Source organism: Oryx dammah, unplaced genomic scaffold, assembly GCF_014754425.2.
Source record: "Oryx dammah isolate SB20612 unplaced genomic scaffold, SCBI_Odam_1.1 HiC_scaffold_5, whole genome shotgun sequence".
NCBI lineage: Eukaryota > Metazoa > Chordata > Mammalia > Artiodactyla > Bovidae > Oryx > Oryx dammah.
Window position 1 is genome coordinate 99,356,508 of NW_024070189.1, and position 24,028 is coordinate 99,380,535.

Below are 24,028 nucleotides of genomic sequence, written 5' to 3' on the forward strand. Positions count from 1 at the left end.
TTTCATTCCTGCTCCTTTATCTCAGTTTCCCCCCAGACACACTGGAAAGAACATGTGTGTTCAGCGCGCAGTCACTCGGGCAGTGGTTCTTCCCCAGGAACCCCCTCCCCGACCCCCTTCCCTCCCCTCTGGGTGGCAGAGCAGGGGGCAGGCTCTCACATGGCACTCTCGTTTCCTCCCCGTCCCCTGGACGCCCCTTTCTCGTGTGCCATGAGCGACTTGTAGGGCTTCCCCAGGCTGGGGAGGGTGAGTTCAGCTTCCTGCAGCTCCAGCTCCCGCTGAGACAGATGTTCAATGACGGCCGCTCCGATAGAGTCCCCCAGCACATTGGTCATTGTGCGAAGTCGGTCACTGCAGAGGGGAGGGGAGAGAGAAGCTCCTGTTAATCAAGGCTTGAGACACTCCACAAAGAAGGTACAGCAGCTGGGGGCTCCTTGTGCCCTGGAGTCAGGGCTCACACTTCAGTCCAACACAGGTTGGACCAAGCTCTGATGTGCTCATATTTGTTCTCAGCAGTGCAATTCTTTTTTTAATGTAAATGTCTGATATAGCAAATTAGGGGTATGGACATATCTATGAAACCTAGAAACATGATACTGATGAACTTATTTGCAGGGCAGGAATAGAGACACAGATGCAGAGAATGGACATGTGGACACAGAGGGGGAAATAGAGGGTGGGATGAGTCAAGAGAGTAGCACTGACATATAGGCAAGACCTTGTGTGAAACAGATAGCTAGTGGGAACCAGAAGCAGAGACATTACTTTGCCAACAAAGGTCTGTCTAGTCAAGGCTATGGTTTTTCCAGTAGTCATGTATGGATGTGACAGTTGGACTATAAATAAAGCTGACCGCCAAAAAAATGATGCTTTTGAACTGTGATGTTGGAGAAGACTCTTGAGAGTCCCTTGTACTGAAAGGAGATCCAACCAGTCCATCCTAAAGGAGATCAGCCCTGGGTGTTCATTGGAAGGACTGATGCTGAAGCTGAAACTCCAATACTTTGGCCACCTGATGTGAAGAGCTGACTCATCTGAAAAGACCCTGATGCTGGGAAAGATTGAAGGCGGGAAGAGAAGGGGAAGACAGAGGATGAGATGGTTGGATGGCATCACCGACTCAATGGACATGAGTTTGAGTAAACTCCAGGAGTTGGTGATGGACAGGGAGGCCTGGCGTGCTACAGTCCATGGGGTTGCAAAGAGCTGGACATGAGTAAGCAACTGAACTGAACTGAACTGGGAACCTGCTAGGGAACTCAGCTCGGTGCTCTGTGATAACCTAGAGGGATAGGAGGGAGTGGGAAGGAGGGAGGCTCAAGAGGGAAAGGATATATGTATACCTGTAGCTGATTCATGTTGCTGTACTGCAGAAACATTGTAAAGCAATTATACTCCAATTTTTTAAGTAAATTAATTCATTTTAAAAAAGAAAATTAGGGGTTATGAGCTGAACAGCATACAGAATAAGGAAGGTAACCACTGTGAGTAAATAAGACCCTGCTGGAAACCATCTAAAAGGGAGTGAGATCCAGGCAAGAGCTCCAAGGTGGAGATGAAAGTCCAGATTTTTATATGTAAACCTCCTATTATTAAAAGTTGAGAAAATTCCTTGGCATTCCAGTTGTCAGAACTCAGATTTCACCACCAGGGCTTGGGTTCAATCCCTAGTCAAGGAACTAAGATCCAACAAGCTCTGCAGCACAGTCAAAAATAATTAATTAAAAAATAAAAGTTGAGGGGGGCTCCCCCGGTGGCACTAGTGGTAAAGACTCTGCCTGCCAATGTAGACCTAAGAGATGGGGGTTCAATCCCTAGATCAGGAAGAATTCCTGGAGGAGGGCATGGCAAACCACTCCAGTATTCTTGGCTGAAGAATCCCTTGGACAGAGGAGCCTGGCGGACTACCGACCATGGGGTCACAAAGAGTTGGGCACAACTGAAGAGACACACAAACACATAAAAGTTGAGGGACTTCTCTGGTGGTCCCGTGGCTAAGACTCTTCACTCCCAAAGCAGGGGGCGCAGATTCAATCCCTGGTCAGGGAACTAGATCCCACAAGCCCAAACTAATAGTTTGAAGACTGCAACAAAGATAGAAGACCCGCATGCCCCAGCTAAGACTTGGCACAGTCAAATAAATAAATACAATTTTAAAAATAAAAGTTGAGAATTTTTTTTAAAACTTTGCAAGTCAGCTCTGCGCCCATGGATCACCTTTTTTTGTGTGATTTCTACACAAGGCAGGTACCATAGGGCTTTTCTGGAAGATGGGTAAAGCCCCTCATGGCTTACTTCCCTACTTCCAAAGATTAACTCTACGGAATTTTGGGTCCATACTGCTTGGGATGTTCTCCAAGGCCCTCTTTTCATTCTAAAATTCTAGAGCTCTGTCCTTGCTGCAATGAGAGCCCATTCATTGGGAGTCCTATAGGGAAAGCAGGGAATTCAAGGAGAGAGAGTAGAAGAGTCTGAAGAACACTCACAGGAACCAGTCCACAGCAATGATGAGCGTGATGTCTTCAGTGGGCAGGCCGACCGAGGTGAGCACAATCACCATGGTGACCAGACCTGCCTGGGGAATGCCGGCAGCCCCAACGCTGGCTGCTGTAGCTGTGATACTGCACAGGGAGAAAGGACACAGGGACACAGGCGGGGGAAGGGAGAAACGAGGGAGTATTAGGAGAGACACAAAAGAAGGGAAGCGGTCAGATTCCCAAAATAAAGAGCAAATTCAAAGCGACTTTTATCAAAAGCCAATGCAGAGATACCCCCTCGTCTTTTCCTGGGATCTGGCTGGAGTTTCATCCAATGATGGATGTTTTAAACAGTTCATTGCTGATGCAAGAGCAGGTGTTCTGTTGGGTTTTTTTAAGCTGAGTTGTTGTTTTTGTTGTTTAGTTGCTCAGTCGTGTCTGACTCTTTGCAACCCCACGGACTGCTGCCCACCAGGCCCCTCTCTCCATGGTATTTCCCAGGCAAGAATACTGGAATGAGTTGCCATTTCCTTCTCCAGGGGGTCTTTCCAACCCAGGAATCAAATCCCCATCTTGTGCACTGGCAGGCAGATTCTTTACCACGGAGCCACGAGGTACGCCCCTTAAAGCTGAGTTATGTTTTATTCCGGGACCTTTCTGAGCCAGAGTGACAGCCACTCTGATAGCTCTGAGGAAAGGTTCTGAAGAGGTTAAGGACGAAGGACTTTTTGTTGGAAAAAAAAAAAAAGAGAGAGAAAAAAATAAAAACTTGTCAGGAAATATCTAAAAGATTACTGCTAAACACAAAAATAAAAATTAAAAAAATGAGAGAGTAGCCCTGACATATATACACTACCCTGTGTAAAATAGATAGCTAGTGGGAAGCTGCTGTGTACCACGGAGAGCTCAGCTCAGTGCTCTGCGGTGACATAGAGGGGTGGGATGGGGGAGGGAGAATGGGAGGGAGGCTCACAATGGAGAGGATATGTGTCCACTTATAGTTGATCCACACTGTTGTACAGCAGAAACCAGCACAACACTGTGAAGCAATTATCCTTCAAATAAAAATTTTAAATTAATTTTTTAAATCATCCTCCAATTAAGATTTAAATTAAAATCACCAGACATCTCAAGTCAGTGATTTGAGTGCTTTTCCATATATGGGACAATACAAGAGTCTGGCCCGTTGATATCATTCCTAGATGTGCATCTGAACTATAGAGGGCCAGTAGCCTGCTTTGCTCCATCCTGAATTGCCCCCAAGGGGCACCTCTGGGGGCAGCGCAGCAGCCAATAGCTGATGGCAGGGTGACAACCTTTGTTTACTGAAAAGACCAGCGACATTTTTTTGTCCACAGATGCAAAGGAAAGCAAGCAGTCAGCATCGCATGAGTGTCTAGGGATGTCATATCCATGCCACCCAGCTTCCCTCATGGTTCAGTGGTAAAGAATTCACCTGCAATGCAGGATTTGTGGGTTCAATCCCTGGGTCGGGAAGACACCCTGGAGGAGGAAGTGGCAACCCACTCCAGTATTCGTGCCTGGAGAATCCTATGGACAGAGGAGCCTGGTGGGCTACAGGCCGAAGGTGTTGCAAAGAGTCAAACAACTGGGCAACTAAATAACAACAACAAACCCCTGCCACCCAGTGCCTCACCCAGAGAGAGCAATGTGAGAGGTGATCCTGATGCTCCTTACAGTTTCCTCAATGTTTCTTGCTTTGCTCCTTTAGTCTTCCTACGTGTAAAAGCAGGGATTTAACCAGCTGCCTCTGGGGGCTGGAAGAGGGCAGAAGAATCAACCTGGGCAGCAGCCATGAAGCAGAAGCTTGAGTCTCCCATACACACATGTGCTAGAAGTAGGTGGGTCAGTATAGAGAGGTCCTGATGCCAGGAAGGACACTCTGGAAGGTGGGCTAAGTTAGAATCAAAAGAAGAAACTGCCTATGGCACTGAGTGAGTGAAAAAACATATACACTTGCATGTATATGGCTTAGGAAAACTAAAATGTGCAACACCTAGAAAATGAAAAAGATGGTGGCCCACCACCAAGAAGAGGGTCAGACTGAATCAAGAGTAGGCTAACGAATTGAGAGGGTAGCATCAATATATATACACCATCAGGTGTTAATAAGACAGCTAGTGGGAAGCTGCTGGGTTTCCCAGGTGGTGCTAGTGATAGGAACCCACCTGCCAATGCAATAGATATAAGAGATAGAGACTCGAGCCCTGGGAAGATCACCTGGAGGGCATGGCAACCCACTCCAGTATTCTTGCCTGGAGAATCCCATGGACAGAGGAGCCTGGCAGGCTACAGTCCATGTCACAAAGAGTCACACACGACTGAGTGACTGAGATGATATACAGCAAGAGTTTCGTAAATGTTGGCAATCACCACCACCACCAAAACCATTATCACCACCATCACCACGATCAACACCATCCACCTCATCTCCACTATTACCAACATAATCTACCTCATCACTGTCATCAGCATTACTATCAGTGTCTCTTCCTTAGACTAGATTCTCCCTAAGTTCAGGAACCATGTCTTATTTTTTCCTGCACCCCTCAATACACCCCCCACCAACCAATATCCAAAGGCTCCCTTCCCTCCAACCCCATCCCCGCCCCCAGCCAAGCTAATGACTCCTCAGGTCTCACCTGTTGGCAGGTTCCAACCAAGGCTCCAACTCACCTGATAGTTGTGATCTGGCCCAGGTTGAGCTCGTAGTTGTTGACTTGGGCGATGAAGATGGCGGCCAGGGCCTCATAGAGGGCGGTGCCGTCCATGTTGACAGTGGCCCCCACGGGCAGTACAAACCTGGTGATGCGGCGGTCCACACCGAGGCCCTCCTCCAGACAGCGGAAGGTGATGGGCAGTGTCGCAGAGCTGGGGAAGAGAGCCCCAAGGGCTGAGGGGAGGGGGTAGCCCTGGGCCCAAGGAGGGCTCCCCTTGAAAACACCGGGAGGCAGGCTGGGAGCTAGGGTAAGGGGAAGATGGCAGATGTATAACATTTCAGGGGCTGATAACTGTGCATGGGGTAGAGGGACTCTTCAAGACACAGGGAGCACACAGCAGTGACGTCCCCCAGGCTCAGGCCTCCTGACCCACCTAAAGTCAATAGCTTAAGGCTACTTACTACACACTAGTTCAGGTCACTGGTTCATGCCACTAGTTCACTCTAACTATCCACTCCCAGAAAGAAGAGGAAAGGTCTTCTAAGTTCCCACCTCTCAGGGCTAAGAGAAGGGTATTACAGAAGACTCCTATTCCCCACTTCCCGTGTTTACTTGGGGACTGACCTCAGCTACACTAGCCTTCTCAGCCTTTCTCCCCACTTGGAGTCAGCTGATCCATAAAACATGTGCTCGGTCTGGTCCACTTTATATCATGCAAAGAGAAGCCTGGACCCACAGAGAGGATGTTTAGGTATCCATGCCTGTGGCAACCTGGTGAGTTTAATTCTGGAGGTACAAGTGACCAATCCTACTTGACCACAAATCAAGAGGCACGTTCTTCAGTGTATAAGCAATAAAAATTATATTCTTCTTCCATCTGGTTGGCTCTAGTGATATGTCTCAGATTGTTTTGAATTTGGTTGATGGGAGAAAGGGGTGCTTCTTATGAACCACCTGAAACCACAAAATAAAAGAAGCCAAGAGATCTCCCAAAGGCCATCTCAAGGCAAGATGAGACCCTACAAGCTAGAAAATGACTGAGATCAGGAGGCATGCTGGAACCTTTGTCCTAACCTCAAAGTTGGTAGCTGGCTCTCTGTCCATATTAAATAGAGAAACAGAAGAAGAGGGAAAAAGAGTCACAACAGCCAGCGCATGACAAAGATCAGGGTCCAGGTGCTGGGTGCTAAGTCACTTCAGTCATGTCTGACTCTTTCTGACCCTATGGACTGTAGCCTGCCAGGCTCCTCTGTCCAAGGGATTGTTCAGACAAGAGTGCTGGAGTGGATTGCCATTTCCTCCTCCAGGAGATCTTGATCCACCTTCAAAGAGCCACTGACACTACTCAGTAGCCTAGATGAGGTTCTGAAGTGGTAGAGAGGGCAGGACTCCCAGGAGATCCTGGGAAAGACAGAGTGGATCTAGGAAAGGTGCCAGCAGTGGGGGTCAAGGTCATACCTGGAAGACGTGCCCATGGCGGTGATGAGAGCCTGCAGTATTCCTCCAATGAAGGGGAAAGGATTCCGGTGGGTGATGAGGAAGTAGATGAGAGGCAGGATGCCACCGGCATGGACGAACAAACCCACGATGACGGTCAGGGTGTACATGCCCAGCTGACCCCCCAGGACGGCCATGTCCTCCATCTCTAAGATCTTGCCAGCAATCAGGAACAGGATACCCACAGGTGCATACCTGGGCCAAGCCAGACACCTGTCAGGCCTTCCTCATGACCTCCCCTGGCACCAGCAGCCCCAAGCCTTTGCCCATATAGACCCTGGAGCCAGGCAACACCCACCATACAGCATCTGACTCCCCTCCAACCTCCCCCACACAATAACCTATGGGGCAGTTTTCCATGAACATATCCCCTCTTTTCTTCCTGCTTATCCACAGCTCACCCTCAGTCCTACAACTCCAAGATATACTCTCTTATAAGGGCTCTCCTTCACCCGCTCCCCACTTCAAAGACCTCCCAATAATCGCTGTCTTCAGGACTTCTTCCTGAGGCGATGCCCAGATACTCCCTACCTCTGACCCTCTAACATCCCTCATTTCCCATATCTGTAACTCGTATGCCCCTATTCTCTTCCCTAAAAGTACATATCCTCAGTCATTCACCAGCCCCTGAGCTATTTCACCTGGATTTCCCACAGACATCTCAAAACAATCTCTCTCAAATACCCTATGATATCACTTATTTGCGGAATCTTTAAAAATGGTACAAATGAACCTATTTACAAAACAGAAATTGTGTCACAGATGTAAAAAACAAACTTATGGTTACCAAAGTGAAAAGGGGGAAATAAATTGGAAGAGTGGGATTAACATATGCACATTACTATATGTAAAATGGATAACTAATAAGAACCTACTGTATAGCACAGGGAACTCTGTCCAATACTCTGTGATGACCTACATGGGAACGGAATCTAAAAAAGAGTGGATATATGTATGTATATCATATATAACTGACTCACTCTGCTGTACATCTGAAACGCAACATTGTAAATCAACTATATGCCAATAAAAATTAATTATAAACAACCTGTCTTATTAAATTACCTATTTATTCATTTACTCAACAAATATCCACTGGGCACCTACTATGTTCCATTCACGTGGTCCCTGCCCTCTTGGTGCTTACATTCTAATGGGTGAAATATGCAGCACACAGAGAAATATGTCATTAAAAACCTCAGTGTGTGATAACTGCACAAGAGAGTCACTTCTGAGTGGGGCTTTAAGAAGGAGTGGTCAGGGAGGGCTTCTTGGAAGATGTAACATTTGCACTGAGACCTGAATGTTGAAAAGCAACCACGCATATCTGAGGGGAAAGCACTGCAGGAACAGTGCAAGACCCAGAGGTGAATGTGAGCTAGGAGTATAGGAGGAGCAGAGAGAAGACCAGTGTGACTGGAACAGTGAATGAAAAAGACAGTAGAAGAGACAGAAGAAGCAACTTCATCAGGGGCTCACCTGTTTTCCTGTCAAATCAGCTCATTGCTTAGTTTTATGAGTTTCTGCCAACAGTGCCCTAATTAACCCCTCACCTGACTTCCTCTGTTACTTCTCTGTCTTTAGAAATTGAAGTCTACACTTGTTCATTGTCATGGAGGATGTACTACAGGAGGTGAGGACCACTTGGGAAGTTGGTGCAACAGCTTAGGACAGAAATGATGAGACCCAAGCTAAGGCTGTGGAAATAAGAATACAGGAGACACCTCCAGACATTTCTGGGCTCAAGGATAGGCCTGGTGGCTGATTGCTGAATTGTCCCCAACTCTGTGTCTATGAATATTCCCAAACTCCTCACCTCCATCCTTCTTTCTCATCCTCTGCAAAATTCCTCAACTCTTGATCAACTGTACATGATTTCTTTCCTTCCACACTTAGCTACCTGGCACATATAGCGTACGTGCGTGCTTGCTCAGTCGTGTCTGGCTCTTTGTGATCCCATGGAATGAAGCCCACCAGGCTCCTCTGCCCATGAGATTTTCCAGGCAAGAACACTGGAGTGGGTTGCCATTTCCTGCTCCAGGGGATCTTCCCGACCCAGGGACTGAACCTGCAACCCCTGCATCTCCTGCACCGGCCGGCAGATTCTTTACCATTGTGACACGTGGGTATTTTCCCAAACATGCCAAATACCACTATAAAACTCATGGTTCCCAATTCAGTTGAGTTTTCAATACTTCTTTTCAATCTTCTTGCTTATCCTTGATAAGCTTCCCCTCCAAGCTAAGTTGAGATCTTGGAAAAGCAGCTGGAAGGGTCCAGGACATCAGACCTCATGGGGTTAACTGGACTCAAGTGGGTAAGAAAGGGGAGAAGGGGACTTCTCCCTCCTGCACAGCCTCAGAACCCCAATTGTGAATACAGTGAAGTGACCTTTCTGGCCCCACAGTCCCTGTCCCCTCCACTTCTGAAACTTTTATTCCTAATGACAAAGTGGTTATGTGCAATGCATACATACTATAGGTCTTCTGGTTCAGTACTGGATTCCCTTTAATACATTTTTTGTTGCAAGTTATTTTGCTTCCTTCTCTTGTACTTCCAGTCTTGTTTTGCTTTCCTTCTTGGGTTTTGTTTTGTCTATTTTTTGTTATAACCTCTTGAAGTAACAGCACTTTAAAAAAGGTGACAACTGGGGCTTCCCTTGTGGTCCAGTGGTTAAAAATCTGCCTTGCAATTCAAGAGACATCAGTTCAATCCCTGATTCAGGAAGATCCCACATATTGTGGGGCAACTGAGCCCATGGGCCACAAGTAATGAGCCTGCACTCTAGAGACTGCAGGCTGCAACTACTGAGCCCAACAGGCCACAACTCCCGAAGGGTGTGCAACGTGCCCTAGAGCCCGTGTTCTGCAACAAGGGAACCCACCACAGTGAGAATCCTGTGCACAAGTGCAGAGTGGCCCCAACTCGCCGCAACTAGAGAAAGCCCGTGTACAGCAACAAAGACCCAGCTCAGCCAAAAGTAAACAGAATTTTTTTTTCAAAGAATGACAACTGAATTACAAGGCAGAGACCACCTTGAGCCTGATGGGAGACCACTATGTATCCATAACTTCTGTTTTTAATCAAACAAAAATTTTTAACAGTTGCCCTTTAATTTTCATTTAAAATCAATTTATTTAAATATTTTAGCTATAAGTTCTGAACAGTGAAGATACAGTAGATGCTGCAAGCACCCAGTACTGTCTCCCACTCTCTCTCCCCACCCCAATCCCCAGGCCTTGCCTCTTTGCTTGAGATACAAACAGGCACTCTGCACCCTGCTGCTTTCCCAGGCTCTCAACTTAGCCTCTAGCCCCTCCCGGCCACTTTCACCTGATTTGGGATGATGTACAAAGTCTTCCCCAATTTGGGAAGACAGTCTTGTTCCCATCTTCCACCACTATTCCCAACGTATGCAACCACCTTCTTGAACTCCTCACAATTCCCCAGACAACTCAGATTCTTTCAAGCTTTGCATGTTCTGTTCCCTCTGCTTGAAGTACCTCTTCCTTCTTCATGTCCTGTTGGACTCTACTCACCTTTCAAGACCCAGCTAAGAGGTGGACTTCTCCGTGACTTTCTCCTCACTTTCTCAGGCAGAGTTCACTGCATATACCCCACTGGCGGTTCACTTTTCTGTATTCCCTATACTATTTTTTTCTTTTGAACCTTTTATTTTGTACTTGGGTCTAGTTGATTAACCATTTCCTGGTAGTTTCAGGTGAACAGCGAAGGGACTCAGCCACAATGTATACATGTATCCATCCTCCCCCAAACTCCCCTCCCATCCAGACTGCCATGTAACATTGAGCAGAGTTCCATGTGCTCTACAGTAGGTCCTTGTTGGTTATCCACTTTAAATAGAGCAGAGTGTACATGTCCATCCCAAACTCCCTTACTATCCTGTCCCCCTGACAATCATAATTTTGTTTTCTAAGTCTGTGAGTTTTTTTCTGTTTCGTAAGTAAGATCATTTGTATCATTTCTTTTTAGATTCCACATATAAGGGATGTCATGTTTTTCTCTTTCTCTGACTTACTTCACTCAGTATGACATTTTCTAGGTCCACCAATGTTGCAGCAAATGGCATTATTTCATTCTTTTTAATGGCTGGGTAATATTCCATTGTGTTTAAGTACCACATCTTCTTTATCCATTGCTCTGTCAATCATATTCCCTATACTTTTTAAATCTCTCTTGACTCTAGAACCTTCCACCTTGTATCATATTTATCTAATATGCATCTGTCTCCTCTAAGACTTTGCGAGCTCTTTAAAGACAAGGACTGAATTCAAGTTATCTCTGTATTCCAGAGTTCGAAACAAAGTCTGCCTGGGAAAATGTCTGATGGGATTTAAAGAGTGAATGAATGAATGGGTCAATTAAAGAATAATTAGCAAGTGGATAAATGACTAAGAAAATGAGCAAATGAAACATGAATGATGGGTGTGTGAACGGATGAGTGGCTTAAGCAAACAGATGAATGAATGCAGGGGATACTTGATTAAATGACAGAATAACAAATGTAGAGATGAACAAGTCAGTCAAAGAATGAGTCTGAATGAATAAATGACTTAGTGAGAAAATCGATCAATCAGTGGGTTAACTAATGCATGGATGAGTTTGTGAATGAATTTACGAGTGAATGAACATATGAATGAGTGAATTAACTTATGCACAGACAAATGAACAAATGAGAAAATGAATAAACCAGTGCATGAAAGAATGGTGATAAATAAATAAATGAGTGAGTGGATAATGTGGCTAATCCATAGAAGAATGAGCAGATGAATGACGGAGTGAATGAACAACGCACAGAAGCATGAGTACAAATGAATAGATGAGTGGATACATAGATGAACAGGGGAATGAATGAGAGAATAAACCATTCACAAAGGGCTGAACGAATGCGTGAATGAGTGGGTGAGTGAATTAACCAACACACATATAGATGATTTTGGCCAAAGTCTCCCCACAACCATTTCAGCAGCCAACCCACAGCCTGACTTCCCAATCCTGATATCCTTCCCACGTACCATCACCATCACTCCCTACCCCCATCACAGCCCCACTCACCAGATAATGATGCCCACCAGCCTCATAATAGCCTCATTGAGGCTGTCGAAGAAGTCCCGCAGGACTCGGCCCTTGTGTTTCATGCCACCAATGACCAGCCCGAAGGCCACTGAGAAGACCACAAGGCCCAGGGCATTGATGCCATTGGCTGAGCCAGGCACAGGTACAGTCTCTTCAAAGCTCAGCACCTCCTGCAGGGTGCCCAAGGCTCGCGTGACATTTTCCAGGAGGCCCGTTCCATTCTCCAGTGAGGATGAAGGTGGCATAGAGGTGCCCAGCTCAGATCCATTATCTGTCCTCACGACAGTCCTGGTTACCAACCTCGTGCTGTACTGTGTCTTAAACTGAAATGTGGAGATATCAGGCCACAGATGAATGCATAGTAGATTGAGTGCATCAATAAGTAAATGAGTGAACAACCAGTGCATGGGAGAATGAGTATACATTTTGCATGAGCAATGTTCAGACAGATTTGGGGGGCCTGTCTCCTCAACAATTTATGATCAGAAGCCCTGGTTCCTTCTCCATTACCATCCCCAGGCAGCCTTGGGTTGGCCTAAGTCCTTGTCTCTAATCACCACACCATAGGAAGCACAGTCTTCCTTTCAGACTCTTCCAAAAGCCCTGAACAGTCCTCTGTCCTGTCCTTCTTCCCATCCCTCCCTCCCTCTATTCACTCAGCAGCAAGCTCCCCCAACCACCCAAACCTCCTTGATTAGACAATGTCTTTCCCCCTGACCTGTTTGAAGCAGGCCTCCACAAGGTTGGGCGGAAACATATTTCTGCAGAAAAACATCAGATAAATGGACGTGGTTAGACCTTGGAAGAGAATCTAGAGTGATCATAGCAATAATAATAACAACAGCAACAATAATAATAGCAGACAGCATTTGAACACTGAGCTAAGTGCCTTACCTCTAGGATCTGATTTAAACATCACACTAACCCTGGAGAATCCCATGGACAGGAGTTTGTCAGGCTACACTCCATTGGGTCAAAAAGAGTCAGACACGACCGAGCAACTAAGCATGCATGCAACCCTAAAAGTATTACTGATTCTCCCCATTTTACATACAAAGAAACCAAAGCAAAAAGAACTTATGTAAGTTACCCAAAGCCACACAGCTGCTAACTCAGGGGGAGGGGTAGATGGACCTCAAATTCAGGTCTGTCTGAGCCCTAGGTTAGGACACTATGCCATCTCAGGGACTTCATATACTGTGATGTCTCCAGAAAAAAAAAAAGCACACAGAAAGCTCCTGAACTCTTCCAACACTAGCTTTCCCCAAATTAAGTCACTAGGGGAGAACTTATGGCCAGTCTTGACGCTGGCAGGCAAAATCTTGCTACTCCAAGAGAATTATTCACCTTCCAATGCATCTCTGGAATACCAAACAAACACCATTTGTCCTGAGCTCATACCAAGAAGGTGCAACTATAGCCTTCTGAGCCTAAGGATCAAGAGATCACACTTTGGAAGTAAGCAAAATCAATCTCAGGGGATCTGTGGGCTTCCCTGGTGGCTTGGTCAGCAAAGAATCCGCCTGCAATACAGGAGACCCAGGTTCCATCCCTGAGTCGAGAAGATCCCCCAGAGAAGGAAATGGCAACCCACTCCAGTACTCTTGCCTGGGAAATTCCATGGACAGAGGAGCCTGGTGAGCTACAGTCCACGGGGTCACAAGAGTCAGACACAACTTAGTGACTAAACCACCACCACCACCCAGAACAGAAACTGAGTGCCAAGAAAACCCAGGTGGGCACTAGTGGTGAAGAACCTGCCTGCCAACTCAGGAGACATAAGAGATGTGGGTTCACTCCCTGGGTCAGCAAGATCCCCAGGAGAAGGAAACAGCAACTCACTCCAGTATTCTTGCCTGAAAAATTCCATGGCCAGAGGAGCTTGGCAGGCTACATACAGTCCAGGAACTCACAAAAAGAGTCGGATATGACTGAGCACGCACTATTATTCTAAAACGAGGCTCAACTTGGGTGCTATATTTCCTGACTGGGTCTGCCTGTCTCCCCATAGGTCTCCCCATGAGTAAAGGTTGTTACACGTAGGGCTGGAATTCCCATCAACATTAGAAAGGACGTCACCTGACCAGGTCCATGAAGGCATCTGCCGTGGGGATGGTCTCGATCCGACCCTCTCGGTGCAGCCCCTCCTTGGAGCCCTTCCCGGGGTGGATGATGGTGACCATGAGGATGCCGATGAAGACCGCGATGACCGTGGTCACCATGTAGTACACAGCTGCCCGCATCCCCATCCGCCCTGTCGCCTTGTTATCCAGGGACGCCATACCTGGAGGACAGGGGATGCAGCCCGGAGGAGCCCCGTCCACACCCCACCACCCGCTTTCCCACCCACTTGCTCCTCGGTCCCCATACTGCCACAACCGACCCTCCTCCCATCACCCAGCCCCGTCCTTCCACCCACATGGCTACCCTCCAACTCCCATTCTGTGTTCCAAATACACCTTCCACTCCATCCTTTATCCCAAGCACCACTTCACTAACTTCCTTCTACTCCAAGCCAACATTTTCAACCCCTACTCCATCCTCTAATTACCCCTATTTTGCACCATAACTTTATTTGCATCCCTCTCTTTATCCTACTATCCACCCCAAGAATCACACCTCCCTTCAACCTACCTCAGTATACATTATCTGTATGTAGTATATATACTTGGTACCCTATCCAGACACCCTTTACAAGGCTGATACACCCATCTTTCCACAGCTGAGCATGCTGGCTGCTAACGACTCATGCTTGGCCCCTTCTCTTCAACGTTGCTCTCAGCACAGCAGGAGCTTACTCGCCCACAAAGGCCCCCGGGGAGGCTGGGAGAAATGACTGATTGGTACAGGGATTCAAAAGCTCAGCTCCTTTGATTTAGAGGGAGGCAGATTTGTGGAGGACAACTCTGTAGCTTTATACATTCTCCAGAGCTCCCTATGGGATCAGGCTGAGAGGCCAGCCTTCTTCTGAAGCCATTTCTGCTTAGCTTCTTTATCCACCCCATCCTGCTCATCTCACTTCCTCATAGGTTTCTCTTGAGAACTATTTTATCCCTCAATAAATCGCTTGTGCAAATATCCCCATCTCAGGCTCTGCAGCTAGGGAAACCCAACCCAAGAAATCATTTTTCTATGCCTTTATTATCACCACCACCCCACCAAAGCTGGTGCTTGGGAACTGACCACTCTTTCTGTAAATAAAGTTTTATTGGAACACAACAATGCCCATTTGTTTTTTTGTTTGTTTGTTTGTTTTTTAATGATTCCCATTTGTTTACTTACTAATCTGCTGCTGCTTTTGCATGACAAGAGAAGTGAAGAGTTGCAACAGAGACCACATGGCCCTTGAAACTGAAAATGTGTTCTACCTGGCCCTTTATAGAAACAGTTTGCCAAGCCCTGCATAGGCTGTCTATACTTCCATCCTACCCTCCACCCACCAGGGCTTCCCTTGTGGCTCAGCTGGTAAAGAATCCACCTGCAATGCAGGAAACTTGGGTTCAATCCCTGGGCTGGGAAGATCCCCTGGAGAAGAGAAACACTACCCACTCCAGTTTTCTGGCCTGGAGAATTCCAAGGACTGTATAGTCCGTGGGGTCACAAATAGTCAGACACAACTGAGCGACTTTCACTTTCACTTTCTCCACCCACTATTTTGTAACCTCGGAGACATCCACAGCCCACTCCATGACCATCCACACCATATCCCAGGTACCTTTCCTGGTGACCCCACAACAGCCTTCCTTTCATCTCTAAGCCCCCAACAGGCTGGTATTCTACCTCCAAGGAAAAGTACAGGAACATTACTGAGATAAGTCACCTAGGTCATACGGGTTCTAAAACACAGGTCTGATTGGGACTGGGGCTTTGGTCAAGGACTTAGAGTGAATTGCATGCTCCATGTTTGAGGTCCTGAGTTGGGGAGGTGGTCCCATGCTTGGAACAGCCTTGGCTCAAGGTGTGAGCCTGGACTCTGGGATGGGTCTTGGAGGCCAGCCCCAGCCTGGGTTCTCTCACCTGTGACCAGGCTGGAGACAATGAGGGGCAGCACCAGCATCTGCAGCATCCTCATGAGGAGCTCCCCAGGGAAGGAGAAGTACTTGATCTGCCGGTAGCTGAGCTGGTATGGGCGCAGGGCAAAGGCCAGGCTGACCCCTAGGGCCAGAATGAGGGGTGCATAGAGTTGAATTTGGTCACTGAGCCCCAAGGAGGGGCCATCCATCCCAAGCAGGGTCTGTGTGTGTGTGGATGGAGGTAAAAGAAAAGAGAAACATTTGATGAGTGTGTGTCGGTGTGTACATTGTGGAAGGCGTGAATTTATGTGCTACTGCTGTGGCATGTGTGTATATGTCTACACCCACTCCTGTGTACCTATGTACCCATATCTAACAGTGTATGCTCACTTGTGCACATGTATCTGTGCCTGTATGTGAGGGCCCATGTACATCACATGTGCATGTCTTTCCTATGTGTGCATATAGGTGTTACTTGTATGTGTTGGCTTTCTCGGTGGCTCAGTGGTAAAGAATCCACCTGCCAATGCAGGACATGCAGGTTCGATCCCTGGGTCGGGAAGATGCCCTGGAGAAGGAAATGGCATCCACTCCAGTGTTCTTGCCTAGGAAATCCCACAGACAGAGGAGCCTGGCAGGCTACAGTACAAGAGTTGGACATGACTTAGCTACTGAACAACAACATGTTCCCTTGTGCACATTTATCTGTGCCTGTATGTGAGGGCCCACATACATGAGACGTGCATGTTTCTCCTACATGTGCACCTAGGTGTGACTTACATGTGTGCGTTACTATTTTCAAGCATGGGGGTATACATGTATTTAAGCTTTTCGGTGAGCCAATGTGTGGGCAGAATAATGCATATGTGTGTGTGAACATGTTTGTAAGTTCTACTATAGGTGTACAAATGTGTGAGTTTACGTGTTTGCACCTGTAAATTTTGTGCATGCATAAAAATGTGTTCGTGTCTGAAGTGTACGCTGTGTGTTCATATGCAGACAGCGTGCATTTGAACAGTGTATACTTATGCATGTGTGTACACTTGCATATCCATGAGACGCTGCACATACAGTTGTGTTTGCAGGAGTGTGTACCATTTGTCTATATCATGGGGAGGCAGAATGGTGGACTTGAGCACGCGTGCAGGTGAGAATAAGTAAGTGGAGGGAAGAAACGTGAGTGCAGGGGGTGTCCCTCGAGTCCTCACCCTCCAAGGGCAGAGCCCGCCCCTCCCAGATGACTCACCAATGACCACGGCACTGACAGTCAGCAGGATGAAGGCATTCCTGCACAGGAACCGCAGCACGTGCTCGCGTGTCATGGTCTGCAGGCGCAGGCGCGTGCGCAGTGCTCTCTGCTGCAGGCTCTCCTGCAGCCGCTGCAGCCAGCCCACCCGGCCCAGCCGCTGGCCACTCTCCCGCAGAAAGAGGCTGTTGCCATGGCTGCTCATCGTCTATCTGTGGGGAACAGAGGGAGCAGGCCTGGTGAAGGATGAGACAGAAGGCGAACGTGGGTAGAAAGGAAAGGGCAGAAGAAGCTGGTGAGGAAATCCGGGAGAGCGCCAGCCCAGGGGGGATATGCCCATGCTGGGCTGCCTGAGAACACCGCCTGGAGTTCAAGGGTCATGTCCTGGCAGAAAAAGGATCAAGGTCTCCATAACCATTCCCAAGCATGGGTGGGAGAGACAAAGAAGCAGATCACAATTTCAGGGACGATTTTGCCATTCTGTATCTCTGGCCCCCTCCTTAGTTCATGAAAACTGAAAGTGTTTGTCGCTCAGTCCTGTCCAACTCTTTAAGACCAGATGGACTGCAGCCCACCAGGCTCCTCTGTCCATGGAGTTCTCCAGGCAAGAATCCTGGAATGGGTTGTCATTTCCTCCTTCAGGCAATCTTCCTGACCCAAGGAAGATCTTCCCAACCCATCGGACCTGGGTCTCCCAAATTGCAGGCAGATTCTTTACCCTCTTTTGAGATCGTTACAAGTAATTGGGAGCTTCCCCAGCTCACAAACCAGACTAACTAGCCTCTGTCAAGCACCAGTTTCACGCAGAGCCTTAAACAAGGTACTTTGGGGCTAGCACCCCAAATTAATACGATTTCATGTTTGGCCTAGTTGCTGTGCTGTGCTCAGTCATGTCCGACTCTTTGCCACCCCATGCACTGTAGCCCGCCAGGCTCCTCTGTCCATGGGATCCTCCAGGCAAGAATAATGGAGTGGGTTGCCATTTCCTGCTCCAGGGATTTTCCTGACCCTGTATTTTAATGCACATTAAATAAAATGCATATAGAAATTAAAACTTGCCTATCCTTTTACCAATACCATATATGCACAAGAAAGTCTGGAAATTGTGATTTTCATGAGTCTGAGGAACATTTGCCTTTGTGGTCCCTTCCTCCATTAAAACATACATCAAAATTAACCTACAGGGGTGTGATGGGGTGGGCGGGAGGTTGAAAGGAGGTTCAAGAGGGAAGGCACATATGTATAGCCATGGCTGATTCATGTTGATGTATGGCAGAAACCAACACAATATTGCAATTATCCTTCAATTAAAAATAAATAAATTTCTAAAAAATATTTTACAACTGCGTTTGTATAAAAGTGAATATATTATTTTGGACCTTGATAAAGGTGATTGCTGTACAATGTTGCAAATGAACTAAATGCCACTGAATGCCATTTTAAAATGGGTGGTTGTTCTGTGTACATTTCACTCCAGTTTTTTAAATGAATATATTAATATTATATATTAAAATATTTTATTCAATCTGAAAGTTAAATTCTTTATAGTAATTTTAAAAGAGGCACAAACAGGAATTTCAGTGGTTAAGACTCTGCCCTTCCACTTTTGGGGGAGCATGGGTTTGATCCCTGGTCAAGGAATTAAGATCCCACATGCCATGAGGCTCAGCAAAAAAAAAAAAAAAAAGCATAAACGTTTGCATGGGTCCCTAAAAGTATTGTGGGCCCTGGGCAGCTCCTAATCTGGTGAGATAAGTAGACTTGCCTATATGACCTCACAGCAAGTGGCAGTGTCCCTATTGTAGGCATACTGGAAATTCTGTTATCCCTGTAGATTCATTCCCAGGCAAAAGGCTAACCACTAGAGATAGCATGGCCCAGGCTCCCCTGCCATTGCAGTCAGGCCAGTGGCAAACAGCAGAATGGAAAGTGGGAAAAGATGGAGATGGAGCATTCTTCCAGCTCCCCCTGCCAGGCTCACGTTTGGCAGTGACTGGCTTCCCAGGTGATGTAGTAGTGAAGAACCCACCTGCCAAAGCAGAAGACGCAAGAGGGTTCCATCCTTGGGTCAGGGAGATCCCCTGGAAGAGGAAACGACAACCCACTCCAGTACTCTTGCCTGGAAAATCCCCTAGACAGAGGAGCCTGGCGGGCTACAGTCCATGGGGTAGCAAAGAGTTGGACACAACAGCACACACACAGGCACGTATTCCTCTACATAAGGCCACAGCTCCCATCAGACAATCCTCTGCAGCTGTTGGACATTTGGACATCTTCTTTGGAAAATGACTATTTAGTTCCTCTACCCATTTTTTTAGATTGATTTTTGTTATTGAGTTGTATGAGATCTTTACATATTTTGGATATTAACCCCTATCCAATGCATGATCTGCAAAGTTTTTCTCCCCTTCTGCAGGTTGCCTTTTCATTTTGCTGTTGTTTTGGTTTTGGGGTTTTTTTGGCCATACAGAAGCTTTTAAGTTTGATGTAGTACCACTTGTTGATTTTTGTTTTTGTTGTCTGTGCTTTTGCTGTCATATCAAAAAAAAGAAAAGAAAAACTCATTGATGGGACCAGTATAGAGGAACTTCTTTCTAACATTTTCTTCTAACAATTTTATGGCTTCAGGTCATATATTTAAGTCTTATACCCAATCAATCCATCCGGTCCCATCGCTTCATGGCAAACAGATGGGGAAACACTGGAAACAGTGAGGGACTTTATTTTGGGGGGCTCCAAAATCACTGCAGATGGTGAGTGCAGCCATGAAACTAAAAGAGGCTTGCTCCTTGGAAGAAAAGCAATGACCAACCTAGACAAAATACTAAAAATCTGAGACATTAATTTTCCAACAAAAGTCCGTCTAGTCAAAGCTATGGTTTTTCCAATAGTCATGTATGGATGTGAGAGTTGGAATAAAAAGAAAGCTGAGCACCGAAGAATTGATGCTTTTGAACTGTGGTGTTGGAGAAGACTCTTGAGAGTCCCTTGGACTGCAAGGAGATCCAACCAGTCCATCCTAAAGGAAATCAGTCCTGAATGTTCATTGGAAGGACTGATGTTGAAGATGAAACTCCAGTACTTTGGCCACCTGACGAAGAACTGACTCATTTGAAAAGACCCCAATGCTGGGAAAGATTGAGGGCAGGAGAAGTGGATGACAGAGGATAAGATGATGGTTGGATGGCATCACCGACTCAGTGGACATGAGTTTGAGTAAACTCCAGGAGTTGGTAATGGATAGGGAGGCCTGGAGTGCTGCAGTCCATGGGGTCACAAAGAGTCGGACACAACTGAGTGACTGAACTGAACTGAACCCATTTCAGGTTAATTTTTGTAAGTGGCGTAAAATTGTTTAGTTGCTAAGTCGAATCCAACTCTTTTGTGACTCCATGGACTGTAGCCTGCCAGGTTCCTCTGTCCATAGGATTTCTCAGTCAAGAATATTGGAGTGGGTTGCCATTTCCTTCTCCAAGTGATCTTCCCAACCCAGGCATCAAACCTACATCTCTCACATTGGCAGGCGGATTATTTACCCCTGAGCCACCAGGGAAGCCCAGTATAAAATGGGGGTCAGATTTTATCATTCTGCACGTGTTTAACCAGCTTTCCCAACATTATTTGTTAAAGAGAGTATCTTTTCCCACTGAGTGTTTGTGGCTCCCTTGCCATGATAAAAAAGCTATTGCTACAGTGGCAATCACGTTTCTCTGTTGGCCCAAAAGTTCGTTCAGATTTTTCCATAACGTCATATGGGAAAACCCAAAGGAACTTTTCAGGCCAAACCAATATTATACAACATATATCAAAACAACATGGTGTACATCTTAAAATGTATCCAATGTTATGTATCATATATATTTCAATTAAAAAAATAATAAAGACAATTCTTTGTTACAGCCAAAGCTCTCTCCAGGTCTCCCTCTTGCTCCCTCCCTGCCACTCCCCTATTCTTGCTGTTCCCTGAGTTGTACCAACTTTACTGGTTTAACCTTGTAAATCGTCCTTAATTTTCAACTCCTCTTTTCGAGTGTGCTGTCAGTTTCCTGACAGACACACTAGATTCATCTGACTCCTAGAGGAAAAAAAAAAAAACTCTCCAAACCAAAGGAAGGCAGTAAATATTGTATCCTGTGCTGAGCTGTGCATATTCAGGTTGCCTGGATGGCTGTAGAACTTGGCCTTCCTCAGCTACTCTCTGATCACGGCTTCAGATTCTTCTCCTTGCCACCCTTTCCCCAAGCCCTAATCCCAACCCCAGTGCCTGAATCCATCCAGATCAAGTGGGAAACTATCAGAGATAGGCCAATAAGTAGTTCCCTGAACTTTTTTCAGGGTGGGGGGGAGTGGTGCTGCCACTGGCTAAGCAGCTACTTTTCTGAGATCACTGCCTTTCTTGTCCTCCTATGCACCCCGCATATCCCAGGGATAGGGTATCTGCCTCAGTTTTCCAGGCTCTCCTTCCTTCAGCTCTAAGTCCTAGTTCCAATGTCAAATCCCAGTTAGGATCTTGCTCCAAAGGATCCTGAAATCACGATGGTATTTTTCAGCTGGCTGTGAAAAATCCCAGATAGGAAACCAAATGTGTGATTACTCCCTCACCTCTCAGATGCATGTTCCCAGTCACCAAGAAGTATTGTGAAGCTTGCCCATGGGTTGAAAGGACTTATTCAGCAGAGATGTTAATTCATTACAAAAAATCCAGAGTTAGTTTGTCTATTTCCTATGTCTTCCTTAAGAGAAACAGCAGGGATGGACAAGCCATGGTCCAAGGGTCAACTCTGGCCTGCTGCTTGCTTTAGTAAATAAACTTTATTGGCACATAGCCATGCTCCTTTCTTTATTCTCTACAGCTACTTTTGTGCTACAATGGTGGAGTTGGGTTGTTGGAACAAAAGAGATTTTATGGATGTCCATACACTATCGCTGGTCCTTTACTGAAAATTTTTGCAGAACCCTGCCTTAGAGGAAGAGCATGCATGAGCTCTTTGTTTCACATCCAACTCCACCTTGCAGGACCTGGTCACTTTCTATGTGATTTGATGACTCAATTCATGTGATACTTAGAATAGCACCTAGTGAGCATGAAACAGATGACAACCATGGTTAATAAAAAGCATCAGTTCAGTCCAACAGACATATGACTGAAGACAGAGAAAAACACTGACAGGAAAGAGAGTTTTCTCATCAGTCTTGCTCAGTCCTAACTGCATTACTTGCCGAGCAATGTTTGACTTGAAATGTTTTTCCCAGGAATTTGGCCTCCACGTGGCCCCTTCTCAGTTTCTCTTGGACCCCTGGGGGCTTCTGCCTTCACAGTCAGTTCTCTCTTGTCTAGTCTTTCCTGGTCCTGGGCCTTCTCTTGGCCTGCTTCTTCGGTTCCTGATAGGGAAATGACCCTCCCAGTGTCCCCAGTATCTGCACGAGTTCAAAGACAAGTGCCCCACCTGCTTCCCCCAACCTCCAGACTTTCAGATGTGATGAGATGTGAAAGCCACCCTTCTCTCAGGACCAAGGAGAAGAAGAAGGAACTTCTACATTCTAAAGCTGAAGCAAACTACAGTGGGCAAACGAGGATGCTTTCCATACATTTTATCTCAATACTCTGCTAGCCTGAGGAGTGAGTGAAGGGAGAGAAGGAGAAGGAAGAAATCACATACATTACACACACACACTTGAACACACAACCTCACACACCTTGTGTGTACAACTGACATATACACAACTGCACAAAGACACACAGTCTCTCACACACAGAACTGTTCGACATACAACACACACAACTTCAGAAATGCAACTCCAGGCATTATACTAAATGAAATAAGTCAGACAGAGAAAGACAAACACTGCATATTACTTATATGTGGAATCTAGAAAACACAACAAACTAGAAAACATAACAAAAGAGAAACATGCTCACAGGTATAGAGGACAAATTAGTGGTTACCAGTGGGGAGAGTGAAGCGGGGAGCAGCAACTCAGGGGTAGGAAGTTACATGTACAAATATTGTGTATAAAATAAGATATAAGGATATATTGTGCAACATAGCAAATATAGCCAACATTTCATAATAACTATGAAGGAAGTAAATCTTTAAAAATTGTGAGTCATTATATTGTGTTGTATCATTATATTGTAACCCACCAGGCTCCTCTGTCCATGGGATTTTCCAGGCAAAAATACTGGAGTGGATTCATTAACTTCTCCTGGGGATCTTCCTGACCCAGGGATCAAACCCACGTCTCCAGTTTGGCAGACAGATTCTTTACCACTGCGCCACCTGGGAAGCCCCTATTGTATTGTATACCTGTAATTTATGTAATATAGTACATCAGCTTTATCAATTTAAAAAAGAGAAAAGGAGCTCTACTCATGCAGTATGTCATACAATTCCTACACCCACAAACATCCACCCACTTGACATTCATGCACGCCATCAGACACAAAACCCCACCGTCCTCCTCAGACATACAGCTCCATACACACACACACCCCTTCAGGATCTTGCACAACTCCCCTTGTAAATGAAGCTCTATACAGGCAGGTACATGATACACACACACACACACACAACTTGGGACACAAGACACAAAACTTCAGACATCGAAATTCCTTCCCACATTTAAACATTCAGCCTCACTCATCTCTGTGGGTTGGCACTCCTACTCAAAATTCAGTCTCACACACCCACACCATCACCACCACCATCCCTCATAGAACTTCTGACCCAGTCCCCCCGCATCGGTGGCCAACGTCTCAGTCACAATCAGGGTCCTCCGGATTGGAGGAATAAACCCCCTGATAGGGAAGGGAACCAAGCCTTGGAAAGGCAGGCATCAGGCAAAGATGGAAACCTGCCCACGGGTAGAGGCCATGGATACGAGGGACAGGATGGACAAGAGCCGAGATGGGTAACCAAGGAGACAGGAAACTCACCAGGGCTACAGGAGATGAGCGGAGGCTACGACTCTACGGGGCAGGGAGCAGCTGAGACAGAGAGCAGCCGAGAGATGAGA

General features: G+C 46.4%; 1 protein-coding gene across 1 annotated transcript; it reads right to left on the reverse strand.

The window, feature by feature from the left end:
• Positions 1-24,028, reverse strand: SLC1A6 (solute carrier family 1 member 6). Its single transcript, XM_040240979.1, has 10 exons — positions 23,949-24,028; positions 17,012-17,223; positions 15,770-15,907; positions 13,832-14,036; positions 12,471-12,513; positions 11,732-12,075; positions 6,617-6,850; positions 5,175-5,369; positions 2,487-2,621; positions 1-351 (listed from the first exon to the last, which is right to left on the reverse strand). Exons 2-10 carry the CDS (start codon positions 17,214-17,216, stop codon positions 156-158), a joined length of 1,695 nt encoding a protein of 564 aa, XP_040096913.1. The 5' UTR covers positions 17,217-17,223; positions 23,949-24,028; the 3' UTR covers positions 1-155.

What these genes read in the sequence shown, in the direction of transcription:
- SLC1A6 (XM_040240979.1), bottom strand. Translation starts at nt 17,216, where the DNA reads ATGAGCAGCCATGGCAACAGCCTCTTTCTGCGGGAGAGTGGCCAGCGG. An exon ending in TGTCAGTGCCGTGGTCATTG is followed by an intron (nt 15,908 to 17,011) that starts GTGAGTCATCTG and finishes TTCTGGCCCTAG; the next exon opens with GGGTCAGCCTGGCCTTTGCC. An exon ending in TGGAGGCCTGCTTCAAACAG is followed by an intron (nt 12,076 to 12,470) that starts GTCAGGGGGAAA and finishes TCCACATTTCAG; the next exon opens with TTTAAGACACAGTACAGCAC.